The 23,231-nt window shown below is 42.4% G+C and overlaps 3 protein-coding genes across 3 annotated transcripts; 2 read left to right on the forward strand and 1 right to left on the reverse strand.

Annotated features, from left to right (window-relative positions):
* Positions 1-168: 168 nt before the first annotated feature.
* On the forward strand, positions 169-12,478 carry LOC117761681 (limbin-like). Its single transcript, XM_034585781.1, has 23 exons — positions 169-652; positions 928-1,003; positions 1,499-1,680; positions 1,800-1,856; positions 1,982-2,168; positions 2,302-2,402; positions 2,526-2,591; positions 2,743-2,877; positions 3,094-3,233; positions 3,424-3,748; positions 3,959-4,198; positions 4,367-4,542; positions 5,185-5,344; positions 5,497-5,673; positions 5,791-6,101; positions 6,237-6,411; positions 7,516-7,659; positions 7,768-7,995; positions 8,306-8,538; positions 8,640-8,727; positions 8,887-9,062; positions 11,132-11,233; positions 11,437-12,478. The coding sequence occupies exons 1-23, from the start codon at positions 452-454 to the stop codon at positions 11,822-11,824; spliced, it is 4,068 nt and encodes a 1,355-aa protein (XP_034441672.1). The 5' UTR covers positions 169-451; the 3' UTR covers positions 11,825-12,478.
* A 176-nt stretch (positions 12,479-12,654) lies between these two features.
* LOC117761682 (cytokine-like protein 1) lies at positions 12,655-14,856 on the forward strand. The gene is made up of 4 exons (XM_034585782.1): positions 12,655-12,959; positions 13,046-13,090; positions 13,743-13,889; positions 13,990-14,856. The coding sequence occupies exons 1-4, from the start codon at positions 12,813-12,815 to the stop codon at positions 14,089-14,091; spliced, it is 441 nt and encodes a 146-aa protein (XP_034441673.1). The 5' UTR covers positions 12,655-12,812; the 3' UTR covers positions 14,092-14,856.
* Positions 14,857-20,997: 6,141 nt separating this feature from the next.
* msx1a (muscle segment homeobox 1a) lies at positions 20,998-22,974 on the reverse strand. The gene is given in 3 exon segments (XM_034586446.1): positions 20,998-21,927; positions 21,930-22,289; positions 22,542-22,974. Coding segments are annotated over 3 exon segments (849 nt in total). The 3' UTR covers positions 20,998-21,871.
* Between the last annotated feature and the right edge of the window lie 257 nt (positions 22,975-23,231).

A 23,231-nucleotide genomic window follows, 5' to 3' on the forward strand; every position in this document is an offset into this window, starting at 1 on the left:
AAGTTGGAAAAATGCATACATCACACTTGGGCTAATAACGGTATACTATCGTTTTTATGGTTTGGTTTTAGATAGTCACCATTCCATCAACCCCGCGGTTCAACACATCTACTTTTAATTTGAAAATCAACTAGTATACTCCATGGTGCTTAACAGGCCCAGAGGAAATGCCCGTTGTCGCAAAGTTTTGGAAAAAGTTTTTCAGGAGTGGAGCCGCTGCTGTGATTGTGGACGCTGTGTTCTTGTATAAATCTCTTAAATGGCGCCTGTAGTTTCTCCTGAAATGTTAACAAACTGGTAATGTGTTGTTTGTATGACAGAGCCGCTGTTACAGAGGAGGTTTCTGAGGGAAGAGCTGTCGAAATGTTGCGGTGGGTTTTCACCACCATCTCTGGATGTAGCCCGTTAGCTAGCGGCTCTCCTCGGTGAGAGCGACACAGCAACACTACGAATGCTTCAGGTACATTTAGTCGCGACGACGGCCACGATACTTTCATTTATCTTAAACACACAAGTGTCATGTTCGCCTCCACCTTCTTCACGACGCCGCCCGGGTCCCGGAGCTGGACACCAGTCCTGCTGTAACGGTACATGTCAGGATGCATCATGGTGCACGAACCCTCCTCCTCCTCCTCTGCTGGAGAACCAGGAGGTGAGTAGCTCCAAAAGTAGAACCACAACTCTTACATGTCAACAACCCAGAGCCCTCAGCCTCTCTTCTGATAGAGGAGCAGCCTCCTGCTGCTGCTGCACATCCCACAAGCAGAGATAGCATTTATCTTTAATAGGAGTATTCTGTCACCAGGTCTAAAGAAGAGGCTTCTAGAGGAACCTCTGTGAAAGACTTTCTTTGGCCGTCATTGGGTTGATCTATGTAGGATTTATTATGTTTATGTTTAATAGCATCTGCCTCTTTTCCATGGTCAGAGTTTCTCCAGTCTCCATCTAATGCAACATGACCGTGTTGGGAGAACTTCAGCGCTGACACAGCTCAGGACGGATGGTTTGTGCCTTTCTCTTAAGTTTGTACATCAGCTATACAGTCAATTACTAAATGAATGTGTCTGTGAAGATGAGTTTAGTCAAATGTGCCATAATTGATGGCTGAGTGCACTCTCTGAATGTTGTGTATGTGCAGAGGATCTTTCGGTAGATAGAAATGCTATTTATTTATTGGTAGATTCAGCCTCACTACTGTACTTTGCTCACAGAGGAAACCGCTTTACGTTTGAAAGGTTAGAAGACATACACAGTCAATGGCAAAGTTATGGATCATATGATTAATGTCTAAAGAGAAGGATATGTATTAGATTAGATATTTGAGTTGTGACAGTCTGGAGTGTATGAAAGTGTATCTGTTCCATTGCTTTGATTCTGCTACTGCTACTGCTCTTGTTCTTGTTAGGTTTGTAGTGTCCATGCGAGCTGCACACATTTTGGTGCATGACACTTTGAAAAATATTTTATTTACTGACTTTATCAACCCTGTGTCTGACAGGTACAATGGAACTCAAAGGGCCAGTGGTGTTTTCTTCAGACGGCCCCCTCTCTTCTTCAGCTCCTGCCGGTCCATGGGGACACTCCTTTTACTCTTCATTTACTGACATGTCGAAAATCTTGCACCTTCGGTTCCGCAGGAGCACACTCACCAGATTCAACCCGGGCCACACTCTGCCTCAGGTGGGTTTCTACATTATTATTTTGCCATTCTTGAAACTGAAAAAGTTTTGAGAACGGTTAATTAAAGGGTTGTCATGATGGAAATAACTAATTGTAAAATGCTTTGAGTGTTTCTGCAGGTTCAGAGTGTGGCACCTCCATCTGCGTTTGGGGTCAAATTTCACAAGTGTGCTCAGGTACATCATCATATTCTTATTATACAGCCCGTTTTATCAATGTGCATTTAATTCCTAATATAGTTTTGCTCAAGCATCTTTAACATGCAGTGATCAATTCTCCTCCTCGGACACATGGTCTCTAGGTGAAGCTCGACACTGACCCTCCTCAGTTGACCTTCTTCCTGCTGATTCACAACATGGGTCCGGTCGGTGGTACCAACCTGTCTCAGGTGGCTATCCGGGACTCCCTGTCTGGAATAGTCCCCCTAAAAACTGAAGGCAGGGTGGTGGAAAGAGGCTACCAGACATTTGCTATTGATTCCCTGTCTGGTACGTGTGGCAATGTTGTATCACAATGTTGTGAAAGATAATGTTTAACCCAAACATTTCTTGCTTGAACTTTTTATTACTTTATTTTTATTTGTCTGCTAAAAATAGCATATTATTGTGCTTTACTCCCCAGCTGGTTCTCAGATTGTGGTCAACTACACAGCTCACATAAGGAGTCATAAGAGTGAAATACTGGACCTTCCAGCTTTTCTCACTTTTTCTAATGCCTCACAGGTATTGGCTGCACCCACTGTTCCTCTTTTTTAACTCAAGTGAAACATTTGTTTTTAATTTCACAACTTATGCAGAATTATTTTCTGTGTTATTACCTGAAGTTTTGTTTTCTTGATTCCACAGAATGACGTCAGTATGTTTGGTCCATTAACAGCTAATCTAACACTGAGGGTGAACTCCACTGACAGAGTGAGTTGATGGCTCTCACAATACACCTATACTGTTCTACCACTGGAAACCCACCTGCAGCTTTGAGCATCACACGTTTGTTGTTTGAGTGTTGATCATGTTGACACAACTGAGTTGATGAGAAGTCTGATGTTTGTGCTCACCGTTTCAGATCTATCCCAACCATGGAGTCCATTTTGCTGGATTTGCTGTCGGGTTCTTTGTCACATTGGTTCTGCTGTCACTCGGGTTCCTGGCCATGAACCTGATAGGCCTCAGAACCAGGCTTAACCTTCTTCAGCAAAGGGTATTGCAAACATAAAAGTTGTTTTTAAGTGATTGTTATCATCATTTGTTCATCACCTGCAGTATCTTTGTATTAGTATATAAGGTGTTTTTATATAAAGAGAGAGTAAAAGCTGCTCTCTAGAAATAATGTTGACATATTTTGCTAGTTGTTTTAGGTTTTATGATTTATTTCAGGAATATATTAATAAACTGCACATATGTTCTCTTTGCTCAGAGGAAAAGAAGGGATTCAGACCTGGAGTATGCAGACTGCAACATGACTGAGACAATTAAAGACGAGTCAACATTTGAAGACAAGATGGTGGACATCATGGTGTTAGAGGATCCTCAGAACATGTACCAGGCTTTGGAGAAGTGAGTAAACCAGTCAAGAGGGAATTTTTTTTTACAAAGTCTAATTTCCTTTAATTGTGTAAAAATGTTGGAATTCACCTCTGAAGGCAAGAAATAGTAAAATGCATTTAAATCATATATAAATATATTCTGAAGCATAATATACAATGAACAAGTTTAAGTTGTTTACTCTGCTTTTCATCCACATAAGCCTTGAAATGTCGACACTGCTTCGCGCAACCAACAACCTGGAGACCACACGCATTCAGATCTACAAGGATGTGATATCCTCCCTGCTGGGGGGCCTGAGGGCCAGGGGGCAGACCACCGCCCAGGCCCAGCAGAGGCTTCTCAGTGTGCTCCATGGACAGCTGCTTGGCATGGAGGGCCGACTGAAGGAGGAGCGGGGGACCCGAATGGCTGCCCTGGCTGGCCAGTGTAACCTGGAGACTCGGGAAGAAATGGAAGCAGAGCACCGCAGGGAGGCAGCTGAGAAAGCCCAGGCCGAGCTGCTGTGTCAACATGCAGACCAACAGGTAACAGTAATGAGTAGCTTTTTAAGTTACTTGTATTGTTTAGTTTTACTTTTAAATTGGAAAACAGAAACACAATTTGCCTGGGAAATAATGTATGAGGTAAGAGATAGTAAAACTTGTTAGGGAAGTTGCAGGAGACTTTTTTTATTCCCATTTATTGCTTTTCTTTAATGCAATTGCTATAGTGTAAACCATTTGTGATGTCGGTAGGAAGTCCTCCAGTGCAGTGTCCTGCTGGAGAAGCTGCATAAACGGAGCCAGAGTCGGCTCCAGCGCATCCTGTTGGTCCGACATGAAGAAGCCTCAGCAAAGGTTCAGAGGCAAATCATCGAGTGGCGCCGGGTGGAGCTGCACAAGATCTTCTCTGAGGAGCTGGAGGAGGCCACCAGGATGGGCGAGTTGGAGAAAAGCACAGCCATGAGTCTGCAGCATGATTATTTTACCTGTCAGGTAAAGAAACCGAAGTTGATTTACCTTCTGCTGACACACGGTTAGAACCATGTCCATTTGAATGTCCTCCTCCAATAATGCATTTGGCATCTGTATGTTTCCGATATTTCCACTTGCTGAAGTACTGATGATTTATTAATGTGATAATGTGACGTTTCCTTTGTTCAGGATCAGCTTGAAGAGGTTCTTGATGTCGTCCTTGCCAATCAGCGTTATGTTCTGGCTGAACGCCATGCACAGAGGAAGTTCCTGGTTCACAGCCTCCACAGCCTCAACAGCCTGATTTCTGACACCTTCTCTAGCACCTCCAGCAACTTGGACAGCTGGTTCACTCACATCAGGAGGTCAGTGCTTATTGTAGGATATTCCACACTCTGAATGTTAAAAGTAATCTTCTCAAGCAATATTAACAAACACTGTTTCCACATCTGTAATCTTAAATTCAATCTGAAGATACCGACTCCAACTCAAAGTGAAATAGTTAAATATGAGTGAATACATTTGCATTATAAATATTTTACAGAGAAAATACTTTAAAATTACTAAAATACTAAATACTAAAAAATTATTACAATTTCTACATTTTATCTCAGTTTTATTGACAATTTAGTCTCATGGGTCTTTTTCATACCAGAATGGAACTCAGTACAGCGCATACCTCTGCCAGGGCCAAATCCTACATGTTTGTTTAGTTCTTATCGTAGATATAGAAAAGAAAAAAGATTTCTGAATTATTCACTGAAAAATTTACAAACATTTTGAAAAGTGCCTGATGTTGCAATGTCAAAGAAAATAATTTTAATAAATCCGTACCTCCACCAGGTTCAGTGGAAATCAGTTTAGTAGTTTTTACTTAATCCTGCCAACATTTACATCAACAAGCAAACAGACACAAGTGAAATCATAACCCCCTTGGTGGAAACAATAATAAGTTAACTATACTGCAGCCATGTTTCAACTTGGCATGTTCTCTTATTCTCCACTAGAGGGAGCACAGTGCCTGCAGAGCAGATAGACCAGCTGCAGGAAAAGGCCCAGAAAGAGCTGGTGATGGTGAGGCAGAGACTGGACGAGGCGCTGAGTCAAGAGAGGAGAGCCATGCGCTGCGGCCTGATCAAGAAGAGGAGGGAGATTATCACTGAAATGGTGAAGGGATCATGCATAATTAGGGTCTAATTCCAAACCACTATTCATTGTGGATTGATGCAGCAAAACCTGTTGCTCATCTCAGTCCTGAATTAAAATGTTGCCTTTATTCAATCCTGTCTCCCCCCCCCCCCCCCCCCCCCCTTCTCCAGCTGAGAGTCCACAAACAGAGAGAGAAGGAGCTGTCGGTTCTGTCTAAGCGTCTGGAGCAAAGCATGGAGGTAGCCCAGAACCTGCACTGTTGGCAGAATCTGCTGACGGCTCACAGCTTGGAGCTAGCTGAGCTCATCAACAACCTGGATGAGGAGGCTACTGCTGACATCCGCAAGGTGCTGCTCTCACAGTGTACATCTGGCACAATCATGACCTAATCACGCAAAAATTCACACACAAATATGGATTGCCTTTAAATAGGCACTTGTCTTGATCCTCTGTGTGTTCTTCAGGTGACCATGCGTGTGATCCAAGGTGCGATAGCAGAAGTCAAAGCCATCCAGCCTTCTGTCACTCAGGCTCTGCCAACGCCCTTACCTCCAGGGACGCACCTCTCCTTGCTGCAGGTAGAACCAGAGCAAGGAGCAGGACAGGCGCAGGGACAAGGAGCAAGCACTCTCCTGCAGGGCCAGGAGAGGCTGCACCAGGAAGGCAAGGCAGCCCTGCGCACCCTGAGCGGCACTAGGGAAGCTCTGCAGGAAGCCATGGAGAGAGAGCTGCAGGAGCAGAGGGAGATAAGGGCACAATCCAGAGCTTTCTTCAGGTCAGTGATGCTGTTTAATGACATCAGTCAATTTACTCACAGGTTTTTCCACATTTAAAGCGCTCCAACACAGTCATGTAAAGTCAAACTCGGATTTGGTGATCTGTCATTCTTCTTTCTCCCTCTCTGCCCTAGGTGTTTGTGTTCATCCCAGCTGACTCTATCTGAAGATGATAGGCTGAGGATGAAACTGGAGTTCCAGAAGTGTCTGTCTGTGATGGACCGCTGCCTGGTGCTGCCTCATGCTGTCTCCAAAACCAAGCTCCACACTTCTCTGGCGGCTTGGAGAAAGGACAGCGAGAAACAGATGGTAAACGCATAATCACAAAGTCTGGAATTTATTCCTATGTCCAGAGTGACTCTGGTGACATATTTGGTACAATACTTGAATGACCTGTTTAAGTGCTTTAAAAGATGTTGTGCTAAAAGTGTTGAATTGTACAGAATGTTCTCTATGGAAGACGTCTATCGAGTCCAATCTTATTTAATCATTGCACTGAACACAGTGGTATCCCCAGATATTTGTGCATTCTTGTTTTATAATTAGGCATTGAAGTTTTTCATTAACATCGGTTGGTAGTTTTTTTTTTCAGTGAATCTCGCTAAACCGTTTTCCCTTTTAACCCTTTTACTCCGTCGTAGTATGGGAGGGTTTTATGGCCAGGCATTACAAATTTGAGGAGGGCGATTTTAGTTGTTGTTTTTGTTTTTAAAGTTGTCCAGTTTAAGGCGTGACTGACAGCTATGTGAACCCCGGGGAACCTCAAGACGTTCTCTGGAGCGGCTGTATGGAGCGGTGTGTATGTGTGAACTCAAAAAATAATAAAGTCCACAGAAAGTTTGAAGGAGCCGATGTGAGTACACAGCAGGAGATCCTCTGCAGGATTCACCACAAGCGAATCTCCAAAATCCAGAGAGAGTCCAGACCCAATTCTGCAGACATCCTCCGAAGGTCATGTCTGGAAACAGCTAGAGTTAGAAGTTTGACATATTGTTAAAGGTTCAACTTTAATCTTGAAATTTCAAGTTTGTTCTCGACATTTTGGCTTTATTCTCGAAATGCATTTATCTTTTTTAATGCCTGGCTCTGATACTCAAAAACTATATTTTTCTGTTACTTCTCTTCATAATACAGTTCTGGAGATAATCCAACGAGAGGAGCCCATGTGAATTAAACTACCACAGTAGATAACAGTGCATTTAATGTTTTCTCTTATGAATAAGAAATGGAGAATAGCAACCACCAGTGCAAACCACACTGTTCTCAGCCTCAATTGTGTGGCTGCTGGATGAGTGCACATTGTTATTCAGAAATAATAAAGGGCTCCACAGAGTGGTTTCATTTTTAATCACATCACAGCAGTGTGGTTGGAGTCAGTTCCCAACCACCTTATGGATATGTGGTCTTTTGCAGACAAATATGCAGTCCAAGGGGAAAAGCAGCAAGGCCAGACAGAAAACAGACGAATCGGACCTGCTGCTTTTCCAGAAAAGGCTCGAGGACAGGATCCAGCTGTTTGTGGAAGAGAAGGAGATGGAGAGCACTGTCATGAATAAGGTGAAGAGGAGGACACTCAAGCTGTTGTTACTCCCGTTACATTGACTGCAAGTCATTTCTAAGTGCAGCAAGTGCTTTAAATGGACTCATCCATCGTAATGTTGGCAGGTGTTGGAGGAGATGCAGAGGGAGAGAGAGAAGGAACTCCGCTCTCAGGCAGACAACCTGACGATTCAAATGGCTGCCATCCACTTCCTGAAGGCTGAGAGGAGGACCAAAGTCCTGGAGACCTGCAGAGCCATGCTCACCCTGCACGGTCTGCTCATTCAGCAGCTCAGAGAGAGGAAGAGCCTGGAGAGCCAAGACATGGCCCAGAGTATACAGAGCCACTGCATGGTAGGCAATGCTTGACTCATGGTTAATGCCTGTGTTTTACCAGTATATGTTTAAAAGTCTGCTCATGGCCTTTGAGGTGTATAATAAGGTTCAGGCTACTGGCACGTGCATGCCCATACGCAACTGGTCACGTGGGATGCGTTTTCAGGTGTGTTAGTATGGACGGGGGTTAATACGGATTTGCAGCCAAAAATGCTCATGTAGACAGAGATCGTTTTACTTTGAAAATGCGGTTTTCAAACCAAAAGGCGTAGCAGTATGGATGTACCCTCAGCCTTTTATAAGAGGGATAATCTGCCTCTTACTACAGGGCCTCGAGGAAGCAGAGCAGCAGCTTCAGAGGGAGAGGACCGAGTTGGATGGCCTAGAGATGTTTCAGAGCAGAGTCGAGTCAAATAAAACACGCAGAGACGACTCTGAAGACAGCGAGGAGGATATCGAGGAAGACGAAGTGTTTCGGCTGCAGCAGGACTGCAGGATGACAACCATCCTCCAGGAGGCGCTCTACAAGTGTGGTCAGGTCATCACACTGTTGTCTGAGCGGTGAGCTGTCACATCAATGTTATCTCAGAAGTAATGAGGAATTTTGTGGGTGGACACAGGCCATAAAACTTTACCATGTTGAAACTCTCTGGTGTTTTCAGTTTGCAAGAAAGAACTGCCAACTATCAAGCCATGGAAGATTTGAAAGAACAAATGGAGCTCAAGAGACTTTATGGAAACTGTGACCAGGTCGGGTTTTATTCAAGACTGTTTTTCCAGTAATATTATGAATACAAACATATCAGTGGCCTGAGAAAATACAGTGACATCCTCACTTCTGTGTGCACGCCAGTGGAAGTAGAGGAAATCTGTATTTATGATGGCTCTGTGCCCTGCTCTTCATTTCAGGATCTGGAGTTTGCATCTCAGCTGGTGAAGCAGAGTCAGGTGTCTGCCGAAGTTCTCCTGGAGGCCCTGCGCCTCCTCCTCCCCACGCTGCCTGAAAGCGAACTCCTCTCCATCTCTGATGCCCTCTGCCCTAAACAGCACCATGCGTCATTGTTGGCAGAGCAAGAAAATGTGGGGTAAGAACCAGGTTCGGTTTTTATTCTCTGGCAAACATTCTTGAAAATGTCTAATTTTACATAGTGTGGAGTCCAAAGAGGTAAATGTGTTCAACACGTGATAATAACAGTGAATATACAGTGGGATCTAAAAGAGTTTTGGCATCCCATAGAATATTTGATTTGTGGCGTATCTTTTCTGCTTATTTATTTCCACGAATAAACTGTGCAGTATCCTAAGAAAAAGGAAAGATAATATCTACCCAGAGATAGACTCATGCTTGACCAATAAAGTGTTTTGAAAGAAGATTGAACAAATTCAACAAATTGTCGTTGTCGAAAAAACTAAATCAATACTTAACCATTTATTGTGTCAGCAGAGAGCTGTATCAGGATTCACTGGTATGTAAATTTTGGCAGGACTTTGTTTGGTTCATAAAAAGTCCTGGTCCTCGTTATTTTACGTTATTTTACGTTATTTTAGAAGACATTCATCAATTAAACTGTGAGTACCCACACAATGTACAAGTCAAGTATCAAAATATTGCTCTTTTACTGTAAAAGGGCTGAATGGATATACTTTATTTATTTAACATTATCATACAAAATCTGTTTGTCTCATCCATCTGGCAAAAAAACGTCTCAAACTTGGAACCAAAAGCCAAAATCTTCAGTTTCACTCTTTTTAATGAAAAAAAGAAGAATAAAACTACTTGTTATCGAGTGAAAACATTTTTGTCTCCAGTTTGTAGCCAGAGTCTCAGCAATTCTGTGGTATAAGAAAGTAGTTTTGTATGTGAAGTCACTGATTTAAAAGAAAGCAGTTCAGTTTCCACAGCAGCTGGCTGAAGCACAGCCATCTGCGAGCATTGTCTTCAATTGAAATAAATGTTGTCTGAACACAGTTCCACAAGAGCCATTCTCCCTGAGCCAAGATGGAAGGAAAAGGGATTTGACTCAACATTTAATTTCCCCTCTCTTCCTGATACACTGGAACACTCATGTCTGGCTCCTGCTGAGTTTGGACTTCACATGAATAATGTCTCATGCATGAGGTCTCTTTGGATCAGAGCTGTGTGGCCCAAGGACGGGGGAATGAAAATTCTCTGTTTGGAGCAATATTCAAGACTTTTCTTTCTCAATGCTATTTGTGTCTGCTTCGTTTTGTTTGTAGAAAATCATCTACCCGTACTTTAAGTCGCGAATGTTGAACTAACATTTAATTTAGGATCCGACTGGTCAAGGTTAAATGAGCTGAACTGATCTTCTCATAAGATCCCTTTATTGCACTTTATTTCATACAGTCATTTAGCTACTGATTTGAACTGCATTCATAAACAATGCAGGCATGCAGCCATCTTATCCTTTCTGTTGACAAAAACAAACCTAATCTTGGTGTCCTTTGCTAAGTTGGACATAAAAATGAAAATACCAAGTCTGAGTCATCAGATCTACCTTCAAAATTCCCACCGTTTCTTTTCATCCACTCCTCTTCTTTGTCCTCGTGCTTCATGGTGTTTCTGGCATGCTTCCAGTTTGTTGTGGTATGTTCCCTCAGTTGGACCATTCAGTGTACATCATCTAAATGTTAGAATGTGTCCAGAAGTACGTGTTGCATCTAGTCCATTTGTAACTAATCAAAAACCAGGAGCTCACACATTATCAATCCCTCCTGACCAAAACCTGCTTTTACTTCTTTTACATTTGTACACAGTGGAATCAGTAGAGTGGTAAGTGGTTATTATACAGGTAATGAAATGTGAAATTATGGATATGATTTACTGTTACTCTCCATTGAACATGATTTTTAAGCAACACAGTTCTACGGTGCGTAGGCAATCTTGAATATTTATCCCTATAAAAATGAACCTTGTATTTTGTATTACTTTGACAAGCCTGACTTGTACTAATGAGAGGTAGTAACATATTTGACTTCAGTGAAAAACATCACAATTCTCTCTCTGTAAAGTGATAAAAAAGTTTTTACAGTGTATCTGATAGCTAGGGGATCACTCAGCGTTATTAATCAAAACTGGCTTTGTGCACAGAGTCTGAATCCTAATTACCAGCCTCTTAATCTTTCTGACCAGGTGTGCTGTGGGTTCTAATCGACTTATTTCTGTCAAACTGAGAGAAGACGTGGTGCATGGAAATATGCCGAGCACGCTGTGCTGCCCTGTGGACAGAGAGAGGTGAGTTGTCTGACTTGTGCTACCAGCTGCCTTGTAAAGATTGTTTGCAGTTAAGTGGTCACCAGCATCATAGACAGATCCTTTTTATTAAAGTGAAATACGCAGTTCATCATGGCTGGGCTGCAGTGACCACATGCATGAGGTAAGCACTCAAACACTCCAGTCCCACTAACAACACAGCTTTTGTCCTCCACATCTCACAGGCTCCAGGAAAAGAGGCAAAGTCTGATGGAAAAACTGCTGCCCTCATCTCACCTTCTGCCTCTGAGAGATGTGGAACCAGAGAAAGGAAAGAGGGACAGTTTCACTGAAACACAACCGCGCGTTTGTAAATCAACCGTGACTGAAAGCACGGTTACACAGCAGCAAAGTGACGCTGCTAAAGGGAAAGTTGGGGACACAGTGAATGAAACATTAAACAGCTCAGCCTCAGCCGGCTGTGCACTGGACGTCACTGGGACAGGAGGGAGGCTGTTTGTGTTTCGGGATCCACCTGAAGCTCGTGACTGTGGGAATGTCTCCAAGAGAAAAAGGAAGAGGAATTTCCTCAATCTGAAGAAAGGTTCAGTGGCCCCGACAAACCTATTGTGACATTTACAAATATTGCTTTGCAAGATTTTTATAATGATGGTACTTTATGATGTTACTTAAATACAACATAATTCATAAAGGTTTCTCTGTAGCAAAAACAGACTTTTTTTATGTAACATGTATGTAGCTTGTAGCTTTTCAAGTAAAGGCAGCTGACTGTTTCCAGTTATTCCTTCTCCTTCTCAATTCCTCAGATTGTAATAGGCAGGTTGATTTGCAAGGTCAAAAGTAAGTGGTGACTCACCAGTTGTTAGTCTTCCATAGCCATAACTGCCGTCAGTCCACAGAGCTACAGGCTCAGATCAAAAGGCTGCACACCACTAATCAGTTTACTGGGAAAGAACAGACTCAAATAAACCTTCTGTACTTAAACATCCATGACCAAACTGCAGATGGTGGTTGTTTTATGAAGGTTTGATACGAGGATTGCAGACGTCCATGTGCTCAATATACAACGGTATCTAAATGTGTCCGAACACAAAGTTTTTTCATGAACAATACTTTAAATAAGTGATTATGAATAGTTTAAAGTTGTCAAACACCCTTGGATCACATGTGAACATCCTGATCGAAGTCTTTACTTTTCCCTCATTTGCGTCTTGTGTTCTTTTGGCATGTAGATGATTATTTACCTTTTGATAATTATAATCTAATAATTAAAAAAATCACGTTTCTGGGAATAGACAAACCACAAATATGGGGGGCAGTTGCAAGATATGTGGTTGTGTTATTATCACCGAGACCTAACCTGGGTATGTGGAGTTATATGAACACAGCACTGGTTTGCTCCACTAACAAACAGCAGACCCCCAAATGTTTCCCCCCCCCAGTGTTGCGGCACTTCCACGTGATCATCCAGCGGGGTTTTTTTTTTTTCTGCCCCTCCATCCATAAAAGTGCGGCGGGTCCCCTCCGTACCGTTTGGATCAGTGTTGGCTGCACACGCAGCTGGAAGCAGACACCGAGCCGCTCCCTGAGATAAGCCGACATGAGGCTGGGACTGGCCGCTCTGCTGTGGCTCCTCTGCCTGCTCCGCCTGTCGGAGTGCGCTCCTCCGACCTGCTACTCCAGGGCGCTCGGCCTGAGCAAAGAAGTCATGGCTCTGCTGGATAAGATCCACACGTACCACCGCACGGTGAGTGGGGACTGTGGCAGTTTGCAGACCAGGCTGTGGAAGCTCCACTCGATGTGTGTTCTCACGATACTGTTTTGGGTTCGCAGAAAACGTGCGCTGAGGTCCTCCCCACGATCTTCCTGGATGTGCATGTGAGTTTAAAGCAATGCTTGTGATGTGGGGACACGTAGTATTTAGCGCAATTTTACTTTCATCAACAGCAATACAAGAAAAGTTCAATAATATAGAGATGTGTTGTTAATACATAGTGCACGTGATAATTGGTTTTGATGATCTACCTCAGATTTGTTAAAGATTTACTGTTTATTAAGTGTTGGACATTCTCTGCTCATAAAGAAGAGTTTAAAACCACAACCTTTCCTTAGGAGCAGTGTTGTGGAATGAGGGGATTTCCAGTGACTGGGAGTTGTGGGAGAACCCCTAATGTCCACTACCAGAAGTCCTGTTTGATATTTAAGGCTAAATTTGATCATCGTTGCTTTCACAAAGTTTATTCAATATTAGACAATCCAAACCAATGCATTGTTGTGTTTTTGTTTTGTTTTTGTGTTGTGTGATTAAATCATCTTATCTGAAGATGATCCATGACTTGTTTGATGAGGGTTTGTAAAATGAGAATGTATGAGACATAAAAACTTATTTTTGCTTATTATTTTGCTTGACTACTTGATCTTTGAGTGTAATCTGTACAACTAATAATTCACAAGAAGTATAATTACTGTAAGTGGCACAGAGATGATGCTGCATGTTGTTCATTATATAACTATTGCTTTATCCTTGCAGAACGCGTGCATCACCACCAAGCTTCGTGACTTTCTCTATGTGGTGCTGAACCACCCCAACCAGTACTGCAGAGAGCGTCCCAGAATGGTGCTGCTGAAACGTAAAATCCAGAGCCTGTACACCATCATCACCAGGATGTGTTATCGGGTGAGAAGATCTTAAGAGTGTGCAGTGCTTTTGTTCTCAACATGGCTTGTTTTTTCAAGCCTGAGTGGCTTGACCACATATCTCTGTTTTTCATTGGCAGGACCTGGTGTTTTTCACAGATGACTGTGAGGCTATTGATACCGGTCACACTAGCCCTTACTATGCAGAGGACCGGCTTCAGCTCCTGCAAGAGGAGAGATGAGCAACACACGAAAGAAGACAACACACACTGGTCTATAACATACATAAAAACACATATCAACAATACGCAGAATGAACGTGCAAACACATGTACGAGACACACCACAGCCTGCAGTGTATTAGATGCATCATATGGTTTCGGCAGGACACATAGTGCTGTTTCATGCCCTACCCAGTTGGCTCCGTGCTACAGCTGCACACTCATGTTAGAGGACATGTGTGGTTACATTCCAGCAAGGAGTGCAGAACTTTCCACAGGAAATTTGCTGAATGCCAACCATGCCGATGAAAACCTTAAAATAATAAACCAATAAGAGATGCTTCTGAGCCGGGCTTTAACCGCTGCTTACTTACCAAGGCTGATCAAAGCTCCGTATGTCATTAAGAGAAATATGTTGTGTTGCCATAACCCTTGGTCTGACGTGTCTTAAAGGAGCACTATGCAGTGTGTTGTAAACACTTTACGAGGTTGAACATGGTGGCTGAAAATGCAAGAATTAGATGTTCCTATACGTGTTGCCTAGGTTGAACAGTGTGTTCCCTCAGAATTCTCAATGTATTCTTGTTGTTTAGATCCAGAGAAGTTGTGACAATGCTGCTGCTTCTTGGAGTGAAGCTCAACAAAAAATTATATTTTTATAGCCTTAGGCACAATGTAGATGAAGAAATAGAACCCTAACTGTACTAGACACGTATACCAGTTCTTTATAATGACAATCTCTACACAGTAGGTCTCATATTATATAATAAAACTTATGTTTATGTACCTGTTTGTGCCTGTTTCTTATTTAGCTGTTGAGTTTCTGCCTGTATGAACACTGATTCTCTTTCAGTCGCAGTTCAGACTTAAATAAAACTCTAACAATGGTTTAAATCAAAGTAGATTTGTATTTTCTCTCTACAAACTCAAAGAAACTAGTGGTTATGTCTGGAATATGTGATTGATGAGCTGTGAGTGAACGATGCGGCTTTTCATAAATTATGGTTTCCCATTCATTTCCACTCGGCTGACAAAAATAATTTGAAATATTACTCAACCCTCCCACCGAGGAAACATCGCTTTGTGATTATTGAACAGTTAATATTGGTGCTCTGCCCTCGTGGTTTTATTCATGGCCTCTGCTGCCCTCTATTGGAAATACTATGTAACTGGCATCACAGAGAAGTGGTTCTGCTGTGATGGATATAAATGTGCATCTGGGATTTGGGGCCATATTCCTTAAAACTTTGATTTCTCTGTTTTTTCACTCTGCTTTTTGCCATTTGATAAATGATTTGCTCATTTCATGTTGAGACTTTTTATCTGACACGTACCACAGTTTGCTCATACTTTTGGGTTACGGCCTGGATTTAATTTAATCCATATTTTAATCTGTTCATATGAGACCATGACCAAGAATTTTAATATGATTCACTTGACAAGAAGGTAAGTCCCTGGTTTACATTCACACCCGTGCCATGTGAACACCTGAATGGAAGGGACTTGTTTGACAACTCTCTCTGTTCATTGAAAGACTTCCCAAGCTGCCAAACAACAATATGTTTAATGACAGACAAAATCGTGGGAATCTTACAATGTGTCTGTCATACAACAATATGTTTAATGACAGACACAATCGTGGGAATTTTACAATGTGTCGGAGACTTTTGCTTCTGGATTGACTTTCTGAGAGCACTTCAACGTATCACCGTAAGAAACACACAAGTGTGATATATCATGGCTGGATTCCATTTAGCTGTTTCACCCTCGGGGTCCTGGTTCTGTGAAAACTGGCTCACTGTCACATTACTATGGGCTGTTTGAACAGAGCGAGGCCATTGTGAATGTTGTTGACCACCTGTGCAGGAGTGTTCAGACGGAGCTGCTGTTGGCAGTAGTGCTGAGTTCCACTGAAGTGTTTGCAGTCATCTCCAGGGTTGTTGAAGCACCAGTGTGCAGCATATCACAACAGCAGTGTCACCTCTGAAGGCTGCTGAACAAGCAGAGTCTCCACGCAGTGGCCATCACTTCACTGAGACCTACTTTGTATGTTCATCTTCAGGAGCATGAAGGTGCCTCTATATGCCACAAGGTGGCGCTGGTTGTCATACTTTCAGACTGCCACATCAGATGAGGATAGTTTTCCATCATTTTATGCCCCTGACAGAACTGTTCTCTTCGTCAGAACTGACTCAACCACAGCTGGGTATCTCCCCCACCTTAAAACATCACAGCCTAGAGTTCTCAGGGTTCAATTGGGCTTCATTCAAACATGCCACCACAGTAGTGTCATATAATACATTTTAAAACGTTTTCAATTTAGGCCTGAGCTCTACCTTAGTGAAATCTATCTTGAGTTAAATCTGCAACCTATACTGTTGAAAATGTCCCTATTTGTTAGGTTTCTTTGACAGAGTAATGATTCAGTATGAGAGGATGAACTCACAATTTTCTAACTTATGATAATGTTGTAACATTTTAATAAAAATATCTAATGTCATAATATTGTATTGGTGTAATTATCCAATTCCCAGGAATGTAATATTCAGCTGACATTTGGGAAACACTCACCCTTATTCAGCCCCATCACTCGTATGCAGGAGGCGTTTTTAATCTAACAACATATACTAATCATTTTACAGCCTGAGGTTTTCCTTCTGTTTGTCCCATGTTGCAACAAGACCATTTTTCTTTTTGTGCCAAGAATGGAGTAGTTGCACTCCTGAACCATCAGGTCTGAGCCCCTCACAGAATCCACCTTATTATCATTATTAAGGCAAAACGAGAGCAGAACATGGGAGCCGCAGGCAGCCACGTAGTTTAGCAACTTTATGATCTGTGACACTGCACCAAAAATGCTAAATGCCGCACAATAAAACACAACAATTTAGCCCAGGGGTGACAGTAATCATTCTCTGCTTTGTTGAACTAAATTACCTTGTAAAGGACAGATCAGAAACCTATTTCCAATAAAGTTTCGGTGATGGAGTTTGCGATTCAGTTTTTTGTTTATGGGGTTTTCAGGCAATTTCCCATCACATTTAGTGCTTTTATTGCATCTTAAAAGAAACGTTGCCTCATTAGTCCACGTAAGAAAACGTTTCCCACTCAATTTTCAATAGACGACTGGCACACACTCCACACTTCTGGCTGTGGATGGAGGCATGTGTTGTAGAGTTCAACCCACAGTGAGATTCAAACCTCTCACATTTTAGACTGAAGCTGCCCCCCTCCCCCCCTGTCAACACTGAATGTACCTAATAAACACACAATTGTTCCATGGATTTACATGTTGCAGTTATTATTCAACAGAGGGTCACCTCAGGTCTTCTAATGGCAATAGGCGATGACTCTGGTGGCCAGTCTCAATTCAGGTCAATCAACAAAAAAAAATCTGAATTGCATTCTGGTGAACAAAAGGACTTTTAAGCTAAAAATAGTATTTAAATTAGCTAATAAATGTAAAATAAAATGATATTAAGATATATACATAAATACTAAAATTATTAGAAAGAAAATGAACGTGTTTATATCTATATTTGGCCTATATATATGTATGTATATATGCTTGTAGCTGCCTGGAACTAAGATGTCCAACTCAATTTCATTAATATTGACTTTTACTGTATGATGGTCTCAAACGTCATGTTGAGCTTATTACATTTCATGTCGTTGTTGTAACATTTCAGTAAATTCCCTGCATATGAGCACATCTGGTTGTCTGCAGGAGGCTGCTCTTTATTGCCATTTTTTTGTTGAAGGCGGCCACAAGAAATTGGTGATGATGTGTATCAGTGCTCCGAGTGAACACTGATTTATAACTTTCATGCTGCATGATTAATAGTATTTACAGCACACTGTTCTGATTGGCAGGACTCCAACTGTATATTAATAGTTGCACAGCAATAACGTGATTGTGCGTTCAAGTGAATACGGTCTGCCATAGTTGTACGTGCGTGGTTATTTTCTATGGAAATTGAAGTAGTAAACATTTTCCTGCGCATGACCGAATTTATCGTGGCCCAGTTTCTCACTTGTATGGAGGCTTCTTGAACTCTGTGTTAATATGAGGCGAAAAACTGATTTGAAAAATAATCTATTGAGTAATTTAATCAACAATTTGCCCTTTTTATCCATAATTTTCTCCGCAAATAAATAATATATTTATAACAGAAAACATGTTAAAATGAGTTAAGAGTTGTTATTAATTCTGCGTTTTAATGTTCGAAATGACCCAAAGAACAACAAGTGCGTCCAACTTGATGATGGCTCACTATTCCTCCAGTGTTGTGACTTTGATTGGCAGTAGTGTTGAGTTCCACCTTTTTATTCCGACATCAGCTCTTATGTTACTCCCCCTCTGAACAGGAGGTGGTGGTGTGGGGTTTGGAAGGAAACACAGAGGGTCACTTTCACAGATGTGGATTTTGGCCTAAGAGTCGTGTATATGGTCAGTTCCCCCCACATCTCATATAGTCATAATGTGTTTAGGGTTTTATTTAGTATAGGTTCAATTAGACTTTGCTGCACGGTTCAATTACTACAGGGACTGGATTTAGCCTGTCAACACTTTGTCTGATACTTACTTAATAAAATCACAGCGCGGGATTAGACTTTGCGACTTGCATCGGTCAGACCAACATATTTATATGGGCTGTAATTTATTACAGTTAAAGTCCAATAAAAATGCCCCATCATTTATTTTGTTTATTACAGAGTTCATGATCATGATCCCAAATCGTCAATTTATTTCTAATAGCAATGATTGAATCTTCATTAATGATCAGGTATCGTGGAGCTTTACAAATGTATTTATGTGTTGGAAAAAAGAAAAGGAAATTATTTGATGTAAAGATCGTCGTAAAGGAAGGAACCTGCTTTAACCTGTTTTAAACGAGATACATCTATTAGATCCATAGGCCTGTTTGTCATTTACTTCTGATTGAAGATGTTAAGCGAGTTTATTTTATTTTTTAAAACATTTTTATGAGTCCATCCCGATCTCTCTCTCACACACACACACACACACACACACACACACACACACACACACACACACACACACACACACACACACACACACACCAGCTTTTATCTTGAGTTTTACGCTTTTCTAACATCACGTATCTTCTGGACACATTTGGATATTTAGGAATAAAACCAGATGAACCTTTAGTTTGTTTTTTAGACGAACTTTGTTCATTAACTTTAATATTAATTCAAGTTATAAAAAAAAGCCCAGATAACGCATCATCTGAAAGTCTCTGGAACATCCAGTGATCGTCCTCCTCAAAGATCATTTATCTGAGCTGACTCCTCACAGCCTGACCCGCTTCGTGTGCTGGAGATCAAGAGGGTCTGACTGCAGAGTCAAACAGCCTCCTGTGATCTTTCAGATGATATAAACAAGTGAGTTTTGTTTTCTGTGTGACTCCTGGCCAGACAGAGAGCGAGGGGGGAGAGGAGGGTGCCGAACAATGAGGAGAGGTTAAAGAGAATGGACGGATCCCCCTTTGGCTCTTTTGTGTCAAGTTTCTTCTCTTTTCAGATGGAGCTCTCATCCGTGTGATTTCACCTTATTGTCAGGGATCATGTATTAATTCATGGCTCATGGAGAAAATGCAGCCGAGGACACTAAAAACACTAAGTAAATAAATAAAAAAGGCTTTTAGTGGAGGAAGATTCAGCGTGGATTGAAGTAAAGCCTTTAAGAAAGCAGTCTGGATTTAAATGCATGTCATTAATTGACTAGGAGATTTTAAAATTATAAAATGGTTGTTAAAAACTCTGTGTGGAGATAAAGCAGGAGATGCAGGCCCTGGTTTGGGACAGAGCAGGAGGAAGTCTCCGCGCAGAGAGGAGCACTGTTGCCCGTCCAGTCCCCCGTTGACATTTTAGGAATGATAAAAGTTCGCCTTGCCTGGAGCTACAGCCTCTCTGGAGCCGGCCTCAGTCTGCGGCAGATTGCCTTTGCTCATTACAGCAATTATTTTACTCCAATTTAACCCCTGCCTGAATGGCAGTGCAGTCAGGAGAAAGCCTTTAAACGTGCTGCAGAATGGCCTGTAATTTTCCCCACAGCCTATCTGATCCCTGTTTTGTCATTTGTCTATAAGGTCATCACTCAGGAGATTCAAATATTTTCTTTACGCGCCCCAGTCGCGGAGCATGTTTGTGTGCGGATGGGCGCACGGGTCCCGAGCACCTGTCCTCTCCGTGATGGGTGTCACCTGGCTCATTTTACACACTAAACGCCCCGTAATGACACTCTGGTGGATTGTTTACAAGCTATTTAAACCCTGGAGAAGCAATCTCCAGTATTTATCGGTGTGTTTTGAAGTCAGCACAACTGGCTGTCAACCCCTCCCACCCCCTCCAAACTCTTCTGGCGCCAACAAAATCTAGGTTAGTTTTTTTTTTTTTGGTTCAAAGCAATAGGCAACAGCTGTAGCAATACATTCCACCAAAATAAACATGTCACAAGTTTAAATTCACAGGGCACCATGCTCTGCGAGCTGCGTGCATCTTTGCGTGCGCACAGAAAGTGAGAGGTCTGCATGTAAATGCTGGACTCTACAGACTCAATGTTGTTATAATGTATGAAGCGTTTAGATTCTCATTGAGATAAAAAATAAAAAAGAATAATATATAAATTATGCTCTACTCAAGCTGCAGTAATATTAATATTTCCTTTTTTTTACCTGCTTAAACAGACATGATAATTTTTACTTCTGCTTTTTCTCAAATAATCTTGTTTCTTTTCATCACAAAAGCCACAAATGTCATCGTAAAATGGACAATGATTTGTTAAATACCAATTATTTCCCTATATTTTCCAATCATGGTTAAAGTTACATTTTGACCATTAAATAGTCACATTTTGGTGCAACAGGCACCGTGCAAACGTCAGTCAAAACGAACAAGTTCTTCATGAAAAAAGAATAAACAATTTATTAAGTTATGTCACAAATATATTCATAATATAAATGAGGATATTCTTCAAATATACATTATTTTACAGTACACATATCCCTTCCGAAGGGAATCATCCGACAACAGACAGTGCTGTTATAAAAAAAGAAAAACAAATGCTGTGGTTCTCCAAATTCTCAAGAGCATTCATTGACACTGGATTCAGTAACCCACGTTACGCATTGATATGAATGCAAAAAATTGAAAGTGTTTTTTTTTTTTGCAGTGTGACAGCAGCCCACAATTGCAATGAAACCCAACATTGGTTAGTTGGTGCAAAATGTCCAGCTGCGTAATAGTCTGTCACTCATTGAGGCTTGAGAAATAGCCTCTCTACGTGCTGTAAGCAGCAATAAAAGGCAAAGAGTGGGCAATCTCTGTCTGTGGCGCACAGCCTGCTGTCCGTACTTAACTGTCCATCAGTGATCAGCCATAGGCCTACAGGTGCTGAGCTGTTTTCCACTTCTGCACCGCAAAAACACCCACTTTAAAGTCATTTATTCTCACAGCCGATTTCTTCTTCTCATTGCGTTCATGGTTGCGACTATTATTTCAAATTCCACTGACAGAACTGATTTAAAGGTTAAGATTAAATGACTAGTAAAGCTGGATTCTTTTTGCAGTGTGTGAACTTACTGGCGAGGTCACGAGAAGTGGATAGACTTCAAGGTCCTCAGAAGAGGGGTTTATTAGAAGTTCCTGGCCCCCAGACCAGATGTGACACTGAGCTCACCTCCAGGATGCCTCTGTATTTACTAGTGTCACCTCACCTGTCCAACTGCTTTGGGGTTGTCACAAAGTAGTCTCTACCCCTCGTCCTGCGTCCCTGTCAAGCCAGGTGGTACATACTGTATCCGACGTGCGCGGCGTACAGTCCCATGGGGAAACCGGCAGCGAGTGCCTCTGGAACGGGTGCGAGCCTGCGTAGGACCCGGGGACGTGCGCACCGAGAGGAAAGGAAATCCCGAAAGCTGGCGGCAGCATAGGCTTAGCTGCCATTTTCAGTTTTTCAAGTTCTGCCTCCTGCAGCCGCTTGGCTTTGGCTCTCCTGTTCTGAAACCAGATTTTGACCTGGGTCTCCGTCAGGTTGAGGGAACTGGAGAACTCTGCGCGCTCGGCGATGGAAAGGTACTGCTTCTGTCGGAACTTCCTCTCCAGGGCCAGCAGCTGGGACGTGGTGAAGGGGGTCCGGGGCTTTCTGTTCGTCTTGTGTTTTCGCAGAGGGCAAGCGGGAGGACTCAGCCTTCCTGCAATAAGACAAAACGCTTTCATTTAAACCCCTGGATTACTGCGCGCAATGCCCCATCCACAAGACAAATACATTCGGGTACACATTTCTCACATTTCACACTCAATAACTCTAATATATATACTTCTCCTCACAAGTCCTGATTTATTTAACAAAAAGAACATGCATTGACACATATTGTAATTGTATTAAACAACGATATTACCTATTTTTTCGAATCTATTCACAGCGTTAACATCATATAACTTACGTGGAGGTGTCGGGGAAAAACGAGGGCTCTGTATCCATGAAGACCTCTCGTTACTGTCCGGGCTCTCGGGTTTAATCAGCACGTCTTCTTGCATGTTCATGATCTCTCCCATTGAAAACGAAGAGCTCATGGGCAAAGCAGGAAGTGCAGTATCCAGACTCCCGAAGGAGCCCATCCGTGCGCTCTTCCCTAGCACTTGGGACGTCCCGGCCACGGACAGGGCGTCCGAGGATGGCACCTCTCTGCTGGGCTTCCTGTCAGCCATCAGTGCCTCGACGCTGAAGGGCAGAATCGCCACTTTGGGCTTCCTGGGCTCCTCTGCGGGACTCAGGCTGGTCTGCATCTCGCCTCTGCTGAGGATAGCCGAGCGGGGAGGAAGGTCTTCGGTTTTCAAAGCAGCGGTCAGAGCTGACATGGCGATCGATGGGGCCATACAGGTCCGACTGGCACTGGTGGGAAAGCGACCGGTTTACTTTAGTGGGTATCGCGCAAGGAGTTTCAAAAAAGTGGCTGCATGCGGTGCGCCCTAAGGTGACGGTATCCTCATGTTTATGTGACCAAATTGGAGCGCAGGGCTATAATAAGGCAGGCGTGGATGGAGAGGCAGCCAATCAGGGCTGAGATGGGCTGGCCCCTGAGAGACACTAAAAAAAAATTTAAAAAAAGGAAAAGAAATCACAGTGGGAAAGT

The sequence above is a fragment of the Hippoglossus hippoglossus genome, chromosome 5, assembly GCF_009819705.1.
Source record: "Hippoglossus hippoglossus isolate fHipHip1 chromosome 5, fHipHip1.pri, whole genome shotgun sequence".
In the NCBI taxonomy this organism is placed as follows: domain Eukaryota; kingdom Metazoa; phylum Chordata; class Actinopteri; order Pleuronectiformes; family Pleuronectidae; genus Hippoglossus; species Hippoglossus hippoglossus.

What these genes read in the sequence shown, in the direction of transcription:
- LOC117761682 (XM_034585782.1), top strand. Translation starts at nt 12,813, where the DNA reads ATGAGGCTGGGACTGGCCGCTCTGCTGTGGCTCCTCTGCCTGCTCCGC. An exon ending in CGATCTTCCTGGATGTGCAT is followed by an intron (nt 13,091 to 13,742) that starts GTGAGTTTAAAG and finishes TTATCCTTGCAG; the next exon opens with AACGCGTGCATCACCACCAA. An exon ending in TCACCAGGATGTGTTATCGG is followed by an intron (nt 13,890 to 13,989) that starts GTGAGAAGATCT and finishes TTTCATTGGCAG; the next exon opens with GACCTGGTGTTTTTCACAGA.
- LOC117761681 (XM_034585781.1), top strand. Translation starts at nt 452, where the DNA reads ATGCTTCAGGTACATTTAGTCGCGACGACGGCCACGATACTTTCATTT. An exon ending in CTTTTTCTAATGCCTCACAG is followed by an intron (nt 2,403 to 2,525) that starts GTATTGGCTGCA and finishes TTGATTCCACAG; the next exon opens with AATGACGTCAGTATGTTTGG. An exon ending in TTTATGGAAACTGTGACCAG is followed by an intron (nt 8,728 to 8,886) that starts GTCGGGTTTTAT and finishes TCTTCATTTCAG; the next exon opens with GATCTGGAGTTTGCATCTCA.